Source organism: Marmota flaviventris, chromosome 3, assembly GCF_047511675.1.
Source record: "Marmota flaviventris isolate mMarFla1 chromosome 3, mMarFla1.hap1, whole genome shotgun sequence".
In the NCBI taxonomy this organism is placed as follows: domain Eukaryota; kingdom Metazoa; phylum Chordata; class Mammalia; order Rodentia; family Sciuridae; genus Marmota; species Marmota flaviventris.
The window spans coordinates 109,995,189-110,007,483 of record NC_092500.1 but is presented as its reverse complement, the minus strand read 5'-3'; the positions used below and the strand labels follow the sequence as shown (position 1 = coordinate 110,007,483).

At 34.1% G+C, this 12,295-nt stretch overlaps 1 protein-coding gene across 1 annotated transcript in view; it reads left to right on the top strand.

Moving 5' to 3' along the window:
• Nrg1 (neuregulin 1) overlaps nt 1–12,295 on the top strand; it is a 1,010,326-nt gene that overhangs the window by 847,413 nt on the left and 150,618 nt on the right. Inside the window, exons 2-3 of the mRNA XM_071609220.1 lie at nt 567–744; nt 10,306–10,427. Of these exons, the coding sequence (XP_071465321.1) occupies nt 567–744; nt 10,306–10,427 (300 nt within the window). The remainder of the gene's footprint in view (nt 1–566; nt 745–10,305; nt 10,428–12,295) is intronic.

The following is a 12,295-nucleotide window of genomic DNA, read 5'->3' as shown; positions in this document are numbered from 1 at the left end:
CACAGGCTTTGTTCTTTGGCATTACCAATGCTTAGGACCTCATTTCCCACTTACCATTCCTATACTAGGGATTGAACCCAGGGGCACTTTACCAGTGAGCTACATTCTCAAATCTTTTTACTTTTTTTTTTTGAGGTGTGAGTCTCACTAAGTTTCCCAGGTTGTCCCTGAACTTGCAATATTCCTACCTCACCCTTCCCAGTAGCTGGGATCACAAGTGTGAGCCACTCTATCCAGCGATGTTGAGGATTCTAAGTGGTATCAGAGAATGTAAAGCTTGAGAAAGTAACTATCTAGAATATTTTTAGAAATAAATTTACAAATTTATAATCCCAAAGTTTTTTTAGAAATAAATTTATAAGTTTATAACTCTGTTTCTCTTTCCTATCTTTTATTTAGACGTTTTGTTTTTTTCTCCAAGTTGAGACCCATTTTCACTCACCTGTCTTTAATTTTTTTTTTCTCTTAGTAAAATCTTTGGGAATAGTGACTTGATCAGGCTCACTAAAAAATGTCTGTCTTTGAAAGATTACTTGATGATCATCCTTTTTTCTTTTCTTTTTCAGCCTTGCCTCCCCGACTGAAAGAGATGAAAAGCCAGGAGTCAGTTGCAGGCTCCAAGTTAGTGCTTCGTTGTGAAACCAGTTCAGAATACTCCTCTCTAAAGTTCAAATGGTTCAAGAATGGGAATGAGTTAAACCGAAAAAACAAACCACAAAACATCAAGATACAAAAAAAGCCAGGGTGAGTATCATACAAATATCAGAGTCTACATCTAGCAATAGGATGATTAAAAAAGAAACTTAGACTCTAATAAATACATTTAATATCAAAAGCTATGACATACAATACATGAAGATTTTTCATTATATAGTGACCAGAAATTGTGATATCACATGGAAAAGAGTTTGGAGTTTCTGAGTTTTACAACTTTGAATGAAGCAAGGAAAAGATGAATGGAAAAAGAACTATAGGAAGTGGGGGGGTGAATGAAAAGTAAGAAAGAAGACAGCTTCTTCTCGGCAGCTGCTGTAAAAGTTACAAATCTAAAATCTAATTTCTTTCAAATAATACAAATGCTCTTTAGAGTAACAGTGCCTTACACAATAAAATCCAAACTTCATTATAAAGTTCAACGAGTACCGGGATTTAGGGAGAGCATTGGGATGTAATCTATTGAATTTGAACTGTTTTCAAGGAAGGAGTTAATACATGAAGTTGTATCTGGTTAGAATTTTTAATCAACAATCCTGTTAAACTACATGAAAATTATAGTGCTTTTCTTGGGCATCAAGAATCTTGCATTTTCCTGCGTTTTTGAGGACATTCATAATTTGGAAGAGCTCAGTCAGATTCCTGTGAAAACTTGATATTCTGTATCTGCTCCAAAATGATGGTCTTTTTAAAAAAAAAATATTTATTTATTTTTTATAGTGGGCATTGAACTCAGGGGTGCTTAACCACTGAGCAACATCCCCAGCCCTTTTTTATATTTTATTTAGAGACAGGGTCTTGCTAAGTTGCTTAGGGCCTCGCTAAGTTGCTGAGGCCTCCTAGTTGCTCAGCCTTCTAGAGCTGCTAGGATTAAAGGTGTGTACCACTGTGCCTGACTCCTTTATTATCCCTGCATTCCTCATTTTAATTTATTGCCTTATTTAAGAATTATTTCCTCTAGAATCAAACTATGTTTTGAAATTAGGGGAGAGGTAAGTATGCTGGATTTTTGCTCTTAAACAGTTCTTTAATCAGGATGACCCATCAGAGAAAAAGAAAAGAAAAAAGTATGATCACCAAGTAATCTTTCAAAGAGAAATATTAATTTCTGTGAGCCTGATCACGTCACTATTCCCAAATGGTTCCAAGCACAGAGGTGTTTTCTTCACACCTCAGAGGGCTCCAGTGAAACACTAGGTGTAATAACAGAAGTAACAGTAGAAGGGTCTCCTCCTATCCTTTGATTTTATAGGATGTCTATCAAAAAGTTGTCACACATTTATGAGCAAGTGAGAACAAAGTGATTGTAATATGAATTTAATTGAATCTTATCAAAGAGTTTAAGTGCTCTGATAATCGTTATTAGGGATTTTTCCTAATTCCAATGGTTTAATTATCTACATTGCTTACTCTTGTTATTAGTCATGTCAGCAGGATCTGTTGATTTGAAAGTATAACAGAGTGACAGTAAGGGTGGGTATCACTTTCTGCAGCAGTTGGTACTTCAGAGACACAAAATATAATTCTATGAGGAGAGATGGTGCTTTTTTACATAATCTTACTTTTAAACAACATTTAAACATGCAACAGTTGTACAATTAGCCCATAATAACTCTAATTTTGCAGATTAGGGAATTTCTTCAAATCACACAACTAACAGACACCTCAATTAGAACATGCATCTACTTCTTGAATTCCTTAGTGCCACCTTCATTGTTTAAAATTGGAGACTGTCCTTGTTTAATAATATGTGTATGTAAGAAGAATAGATAGAGTGAATGAATTGAAAAGATATGGTTGATTCTTATGGAAAATGTTCACAAGACAAAAACATACTTCTGGATACAGGGTTAAATAGATTTTGGTATTTGGTTTTTCATCAGTTAGATTAGTAAGAAAAGAAGTTTTCTATACATGAATGGTAATATCTCATTTATTGCCCTGAGGTTGTGGAGTGATATCAGTAATATTTAATTGCTCACTTAAGACTTTATGCCAGGGATGTAGAGAAATTGAAGAGGTATAGAGCATTATTGCAATGGCCAGGCAGACATAAAATTGTAGAGAGATTTTTCTAGTTCAGTCCTATATTAAACAGGAATTCCAGATCCTGTGCAGGAACATAGTGTTAGAGCTGGGGAGGAGGAAGGGAGAAGAGGTTGAGTTGGCTGAAGGAGTAGAAGCAAGCTTCTGAAGACTGCAAATATTCCATGTGATGACTTTGGGATAGAAGCAAATGAAGTTGGGTAAACAATGTAAAAAAGAAAAGAGAGAGAGAGAGAGAGAAAGAAAAAGTGAACTGACATGAATGTGCTTTTGAAAGGATATGTGGATACTTAAAGAGGTTGTTTGTTACATGGCTTGGATAACATAAAAGAATCACTAATATTCAGAAAAGCATTTTTTATTGACTTTATAGATTCAGACAGCTAAGATGACTGTCTTCATATCAACAAAATCCCATGATACCAAAAAGGACAAAATTTAGAAATTATTTCTTTAAGAATAATAGCTTTGCTAGAAAGTATTAAATGGGGAAAATTTATTCAAGATATGTGACTGTAAATTACTTTTGGCAAAACATTAAACATATTGGATCTAAAAATAAGGCATATTTTGTGTAAAGTGGGCAGCTGGTTAGTAAGTGATAAGCTTATCAATTTTCAGAATTAAATATTTTTTTTTCTAGAGTTTTCTCTTTGTTAAAAAAGTAGTGTTGTCTTTCTTTGTCAAGTAAAAGGATCCAACTGAATTATAGTGCTTTTCTTGGGCAGCAAGAATCTTGCATTTTCCTACATTTAATTAATTTTTGCAAGTTCTCTATTACTTCAATTTATCCCATAAATATAAGTAGAATAAATACTATTATGATTATAATGATTTTTAAAAATAATTAATATCCCAAGAATGAAGGAAGTTAGTTTCTTCCTATAGATTATAATGGTAATGAATAGTTTAACTTTATTTGAAATATGTATGACTCTCAGGCTCATGCCATTTCATAACTACTTATGATTTTATCATATAAAATTAGAATACCAGACTTGGTACACACTCAGGCTTAGGGTAATGGATTATTCAGCTTTTGTTACTGTGACCAAAATACCTGACAAGAAAATTTAAAGGAGGGAAACAGTTTCAGAGGTTTGTTTCAAGGATAGTCAACTCCATTGCTTTGGGCCTAAGATGAGGTAGAACGTCATGAAAAAAAGATATGGGGGAGAAAAGCTGCTCAGCTCATTACAGCAGAGACAGAGAGCGCTTGGGGATCCAGGGACAAGACATGTAATCTCCAAAGGCAGGCTTACAGTGAACCACTTCCTCCAGCCATGCCCTACCTACAGTTAATAGCCAGTAGTCCATTCAAAGCATTAATCAATTAAATGCATTAATCCATTGATGGTGTTACAGCTCTCATAATCTAATAATTTTGCATCTGAACATTCCTGCATTTTTTAACATAAGCTTTTGTGAGGTGAGGGGATGCCGCATTTCCAGACCATAGCAGCTAGTGTCTTAATAAAAATTATTATTTTTCAGGTTCATCTATATGTCAATATGTTTTTGTTACTAAGATTCAGGCTGTTAATATTTTGCAGTGGGTTAGTTAGTTACTTGCTTAAACTTTATCTTAGGCTGTGATCAACTGAGCAGAGGTGAATTTTAGTTTGAAGTTTTAGGATTTCTCTGGGATGTCTTTATTTAAATGAAACATTGATTCTTCCTAGTGTAGGTCCTCCTCTTGATTTTATAATCTAGATCACACATAGCCAGAATTTTCTTTTAATTTCTTAGTTCTATGAAAATATTTCACATCCATATGCAATTTTATTATTGTATAAGATCTTATTCCTCTTTGTACCCCTGTTCCTGCTAATAAACTACATTCCTACATGTTCTTCCTATGATTTTTGAATTCACAGTTGAGCCTTTGTTTGTTTTATTTGGCTAAGCAATGTGTGGGACCAATTAAAAGAAATTGGAAACTGCCTTGTGTTATGTGTCTGCTGATCCCTTTGTTCTTGTTTTCCTTGCTTGGTGGATGATTTTAATCATTTTTGAAAAATGGTTGAAGAGCTTTGGAGCTGTCAGACTTCACTGTATTTAAATATCTCTTCTATATTTGCCTTCTGAAAGGCTGAATTCTTAAGTTTGTGTGTTTCATACATTCTTGAATGTCCTTAATTTTCTCTCAGCTCTTTATTTCAGCTCTTTCATATTTTAATCTTGCTTAAAATTGGCTTTAATTAATTTGCTCATTTTTAAAAAATATTGGGAAAATTGAGTTATTTCTGCTGTCAGTGGTTGCAGTTATTGTTTCTGGTTCTATATGGATAAAGATTATACACATTTCCTGTTCTTATTAGCTGAGCAGCTCTGGCAGTCCACTTGAACTTTATCTGTAAGGTAGTCTCTTATATACTCAGTGACCATTTATGTGAGGCATTTGGCACACTGCCTGATTCTGTTGCCTAAGAAGTGCCTATTCCCCTTCTGTGTCCTCGTGATTTAACAGATGGACAGTATCTGAAGCAGTATTGAATATACAGACACATGCAAAGTGTGTATAACTCCTCCATCATCAGAAGAATTGAATTGTACAATCCAAGAACCTGCTTCTTTGTACAAACCGAGAACCTGCTTCCTATGTGTGTTTAAGTTGCCTTACCCTTTAAATTATGGGGGAAGAATCAAGCTAAATTAGAAAAACGTGATAATAGCTATTGGAACCTTGAATTAATCACTTATTATAAAAATGCAAATATTTCAGGAGTGTAGAATTTTTATTATTGTACTTGACACTTATTTGGAGCTTACATAATTGCAAGCATTACTTTAAACATTTTACATTAAATAATTATTAACTCATTGAATACTTTCAGAGTTTGGAAACTCATTGACACACAAACTTTTAGACCCTAGAAAACTCATAAATGAAAGAGCAAAAAGTTACCTTTATGTTTGAAGGGATTGCAATATTTTTTCCAAATTAACCTTCCATGGACAATATGTGGCAGCCTATTGAAGAAATATAAGGGGGCTGTATTCATACTTTTAAAAGCCTTAGAAATTGGTGCAAGTTACAATTTTCAAGAGAGGTTTGGTAATTTCTACTTTCTTATGGCATTATGTCCCTGCTATAGGATATGAGTATCAAAGAATCATAGTTAAAATGAATCCTTACAGTTCAGAGGGATTGTAATGATCATCTAGATCATTGATTTTCCATTTGTGTCCTTGGAGAATTCTAAATTTCTATTGAATTGCAAAAAGGATTGCCATCACTTTTACCTGAATACTTTTTTTCTATAATGTTCTTGAATATGAGACTTTGATTTAAGCTTTCATTTTAAGCAGGATTTTGTTGCAAAAATAGTTGAAACCACTGATCTAATTTAATCTTTCTCTGCGTAGAGATATTCTTGTCAGAGTATGCTTGGCCGATGGCTCTCCAGACTTGAATCTTTCCAACAAGAAAACCTAACTCTTTGACAAGATACCCTATCTATTTCTCACTGCTTAAAAAGTCCTTCCTATTATTCTTCCTTATAATCTCACCCAAAACATGTCTTCTTTTTCCTGTAAGGTTTAGTTCTATCTTAGGTCCTTTTTCTGTAAGACTTATCAACCCCAAGTGATTGCTTTTTCTGGATGACAGTCATGAAATATATTTAACTAGCTACTCATGCTTCATTCATAATTGCTTGCCAATGGAACCTTGTTTCTTTAATAGAATCCTCTCTGTTGTTTAGATCTCTAGTCCCTATTGAAGTCTGATCACAATCATTTAAAGTCCTGCATTTAATGATATTTCTCAATAAATGTCACTCTAAAAAAATAGTTCAGTATTCTAGAAGTGATCCAGCCAGTGGTCAGTGTATTGGCCTTGAATCAAATTTCATTTATGCTCTGGTTTAATATTAATGTGGTTCACGGGTGCATAAGTTTCTTTTTTTCTTCCTCTTTCTTATTTGAAAAATATTTTTGTAAATAAATGGCTTAATGTTAAATATATTGCTACTTGAAAAAAAATTTTGCTCTGTATATTGTAGCCAGTGCATTTCTTTCCCCTTTCATATTTCTACCACTTCTACCCACTCCTTTCTTTTTTCTGGTACCAGGGATGCTTAACCTCTGAGCAACATTCCCAGCTATTTTTTATTTTATTTTTTTTTATTAGAGATAGGGTCTCACTGAGTTGCTTAGGGCCTCTCTAAGTTGCTGAGGCTGGGTTTGAACTCATAATCCTCCTACCTTAGCCTTCCAAGTCACTAGGATTACAGACATGTGCCACCATGCCTGGATCACTGACTTTTGAATCTGAATGTATCTGTTTTGCGATTAAATTGAATCTTGACATTCTGCCCTAGAACTCCTGAAAAGATTCTCTACCGAAATGATTCCATGGCTACCTGTGATGCTGACTTTAAAAATTCACATTACACATTTGCTTAAAAACTACAGAGAAGTACTGGTTTTTTTAAAGCCCCTTTAGCTTTCTTTTTTTTTTTTTTAATTTTTTATTGTTGGTTGTTCAAAACATTACAAATTTCTTGACATATCATATTCCACACTTTGATTCAAGTGGGTTATGAACTCCCTTTAGCTTTCTTTAATGCAATATTTATTTGAGCAGGAAAAAAAAGTCTTTTTCTTTTTTTCTTGTTCCCTTTCTTTCAAGCATAGCATTTGATTATATTACTTGGGTTGGTATTCCAGGAAGCACTGCCTAGGCCTATTAGGAGAATTTTTATTTTAGAGCTATCTTTTTAAGCTTATGTTAACTATAAATTTGATTACCATGATCCTTCGGTTTTATCCAGTTCAATAGTTAAATTGCTAGGGTCAAGAAAAAGGTTTTTACATTCAAATTTAAGATTGTTCTTAGATTTATATAAATGGAAAGAAGGGCTGTTCTTGGTTTTTGTGGATTCTTTGGATGCTTTTGTAATAATCTTATCTCAGAATTTTGGGACTTAACAAGAAAAGTAACCATCTTCTTATTTTAGTAATTTATTCTTTCTCTTGTGTTGAAGATTAGGGTGTTATTTCCCACTCTAATAGTCTTCTGGCTTTATCTATTGTTAATGGTTTTAAACAGTTAGCCCTTTTTTCCTCTTTATCTTTCAAAGAATCCTGTCATGAAAGAAAATTGTCCTGAATGAGCCAAGTGTATGAAAAGCTGATAATCCATTAAAATCTTTATATTTGAATACTCTAAAACCAGGCTTGGAAGATTTCAGAACCTCTCACAGTGATATACTAATATGTTGTATTTTGAGTATTAAATTTTTATTGTCGGGACACTTGCCATAAAAACAGCCTATTTTGGTTTAGAGGAATATACTTTAGGGAAACTTTACTATTTGTAAGCTCTCTGATTAATGTGTGAATATTCTTAAATGGCCATTGGTAGTTCCATTTCATAGATAAACAAGGGTACTATTGTATTAGATCCACTTTTTTGCCAGCTTTTTTCTATGGACCATTTTTTCTGAAAATAATAACATTAAGTATTAATATTAAACATTATTATTAACATTAAAGGTGTTTTATGTGAGTGAAAAGGATCCCATGGTCAAATAATTTGGGAGAAATGAAATAACGTATCCTATTTTTAGACTGTCAGATGTACAATATAATAATATACTAACACACATTAGTATATTAAAGACTGTAAGAAACCCTATAGAATTGAGAAAAAGGAAAAAAAGCTTGTTTTTATTTAATATTTTTCCAATTTTTTGAGTATAGAACTGTTTGATTTGTTTATGTATTTATCCTCAAATTTGCCTGTTGACTTCCTTGTGAATCATGACTAGTGAGTGTAGTTTTTCAGTCAACATGTTGGTTCAATCCATTGCTGTCATTGGTCTGGACCACTAAGACAGTCTTAGCCTCTTAACATTGAATCTTCTCTTCCTGTCACCTACATGAGGAACTTTAGGTCCTGAGGAGTGCATAAGTAGGAATAGCCAAATATTTTCTTCCTTTATTCACACATTCATCCAATAATGTTTGAGGACATCCCAAAGACAAAGCAAGGATATATGCTCTGAGAATACCAATACATTTAAGTTACCACTCCCCCCTCTGACTTTTATGTACTAGGTATATAGATAAGACCTACTGGGGGCTGGGGATGTGGCTCAAGCGGTAGCACGCCCGCCTGGCATGCGTGCGGCCCAGGTTTGATCCTCAGCACCACGTACAAACAAAGATGTTGTGTCTGCTGAAAAAAACTAAAATAAATAAATAAATATTAAAAAAAAGACCTAATGAAAGAACTGTTTATTATTATTATTATTATTATTATTATTATTATTATTAAAGACTAAGAGAGGTGCTTAGGCTGTCAGAATCTAGAGGGGAGTAGCTCTAGATGCATAATCATGAAAGACTTGATGACAGTTGGTACTGGAGATAGTCCTTCTAGGTCAACTAAGAGTTTGATGGGTAAAAATGCAGGGCCCCCATTGCAGGAGGAAGAAAGGACCCAACCCAAAGCACCGAGATGGAAGACCGTAAGGCTTACATGTAGATCTTTGGGCAATTCAATTTGATAAGCTGGAGAAGAGGAGGAATTAAATTTGGAATAATTGAGTATACCTGGTTAATAATTAACTGTGTGTCTACAAGACCAGAAAAAAATTACTAAACAACTAGCAGAGTAAAAAAAAATCAACCAGAAAGATTGCTGTCTTTCCTTTCTCCCTCCTTTTCTCTGTATTGTCTTCCTTTCAACAGCCCAGGAAGTCACAGTTACCTGGCCAGAGCATAGAAAGATGCTTGAGATGCTTTGAAAAGGCTTTTGTAAACTCTGAGCCAATCCTAGTAGTTCTGAATTTTTATGTCCTTAAATTGCAGTCTGTGTGCAACAGTAAAACAGAAAAATGGAAATCATAGTGCTGCCCATGTTCAAAATGGTGAATATTGATTTTAATATTCAGACTTTTGTAAAAGTATGTGCTATTGTTGCATGAATATTTATTCCAGCATTAAGAAACATTCATGTGGTACTATGCTTCTAGCTATGATAATCTTAAGGAAAGACAGATTCCCTTTCTTTTGGAAATGAAAAATCCTCTTCATTCAAAATTAACATTATTCCTGATGTTACTCTACTGAGAAGCACAGAGCATTTTTACCTATTCTAGTGTTCCTTAAATGTCTGACCTTACCAGACTTGTAAGAAATGATTTTACACTTCTCTCTCTTCCCTTGTGGCTGGTGACATTTAGATGCAGGAAGGAATGAAAATTTATGAATTGAACTCTAACATCTAAGGCATAATGTGGTAGTAGTAGAGGTAGAGGAATAAAAAGAAAAATTAGAAAGGCCTCCTTTAAAATACTGGTACATGTGATAAGATTATATCCGTGGTATAACTTAAATGTGATTTATCTCACTTTTACTCTGGGTCAATCATGCAATCAAATCGATGTAAGTTGTGTTTTAACATGATATGTGTAGGGTGGGGAGGAGGAGTTTGTAAACTCTGAAACTACAGATATATATATATATATATATTTTAGTATTTACTAGATTTCTGTGCTATATACTTATACCACTTTGGTCCTGATCTTGTAGGAAGTCAGAACTTCGAATTAACAAAGCATCACTGGCTGATTCTGGAGAATATATGTGCAAAGTGATCAGCAAATTAGGAAATGACAGTGCCTCTGCCAATATCACCATTGTTGACTCAAATGGTAAGAGATACCTGCTGTATTTTGTCTCCCAATGTGTAAGAGGAGTAATCAAGATATGTGGTAAGACTTATGGTAAAGTGGTGGGTTAAATCTCATTGTGAACAAAGAGAAAAGTTGGAAAGAAAATCAACATTCAGGCATCTTGTGGCTTCCTTCCTATAGCTCTTCACTTCGTGAAACGATATGGACTTACATAGATTTTTTTAAAGGTTTTGAATAGGTTATGAATTGTGGAGAGACTTATGTTGTTAAGAGAAGGAGATTGTACTGTCCCATTTAAGCTGTTTAGAAAGGGCAGTCCAGTCTTTGGATCTATCAGACACACAAATACACACAGAAAGAAGATATGCGTATTATATATGTATACGTAGATATATATGACATGCCTATATTGTCTGTATAACTCTGTGTATATACATGTTTACATGTATGTATACACACATATACATACACAGTCCTGGGAATTTTTATGTTCCTTTATATATTTTCTTAAGTGATTACTTTTGGCTCTAGATAGTATCAAGTTAAGCAGCAAGTTAGGCCTATTAATTGTTTAGGGCCTATTAATTTTGACAGTAGGAAAATCTTAGAGGTAGTGAATTTCCTACTATGTACAGGCTTCTCATTCATTTTTCTTCAAAACAGTGCCAGGTGATATTTGTTAAAGAAATGAAAGACTTAGAGGTAGAAAGATCCACCTGCCCTCTGACAACTTCTCTGAGTTGTATAGGAAAGTAAAAGATCCATAGCTAGTGTCTCTCTGTTTCATTAAACCCCCAATACTCCACAATTCAATAGAGATATCTGTAGGAGCTATTGGTGACCTAGAAATGCTTATTTAAATCTCTTGGAATAATCAAATGTTATTTTTTAATTATGGCAGTTAATGATTGCCCTTATAAGTTCTTGTCAACTTTATAAAGCCAAGCCTAATTGCATTACTTCTTGGTAGAAGATGGGGGAGAATGTTCTTTGCAAGGACATGGTCTCTTAAAGTGATAAGGTAGAAAAACCAGGTCAGCACAGGAAAAGTAAATAACTTCTGGTTAACTCCATAGGGTCCTGATGTAGTTTCTGTCACTTCATCCATATGTGATGTAATAGGATAGGGAGAGGGGAGTGAGATAAAAATATGGAACAGGGTTGGGAAAATCCAGGTTAATGTCTTGTTCTCTGTGGACTTCCCAATGAACTGTTCTGTAGCAGTGTAATCAAAGTTTGTTATTTTCATTGTAAATGTACTCCCTCCACAGAGAGTAAAGAACCATGAAAAGAACCCATTACTATTTTTAGGAGTAGTGCTTATGGTAGTTAAATTGTAACAGCCATTTAAACTTTATATGGACATATATAAAATTGTTTTACTTTTTTAACTAATGCATAGCATTTTGCTAGTATTAATTTACCCCACGTGGATTTTATATGATGCTATATGAAACTAATTTAAAAATCAATTCCAGTGCATTATTCTTTTTGGGAGAGGGTACCAGGGATTGAACTCAGGAGTACTTGACCACTGAGCCACATCCCCAGCCCTATGTTGTATTTTTATATAGTGATAGGGTCTAACTTAGTTGCTTAGCACCTCCCTTTTGCTGAGGCTGTCTTTGAACTCGCGATTCTCCTGCCTCAGCCTCCTGAACCACTGGGATCACAGGCATGCACCACTGTGCCCAGCCAGTGCATCATTCTTTACTTCTCATATGCCATGTTTTGAAGCTTGTCCTCAGTTTGATACTTGCTTGATTCAGTAATAAATGCTATTGGATTATTATTTTTGACCTTTGGATTAGATTTGTGTAACTATTGCAAACTATGCAGTTCCAGAAAATAGAATAAAACTATAGTTAGTATCATAGTCTCACTAA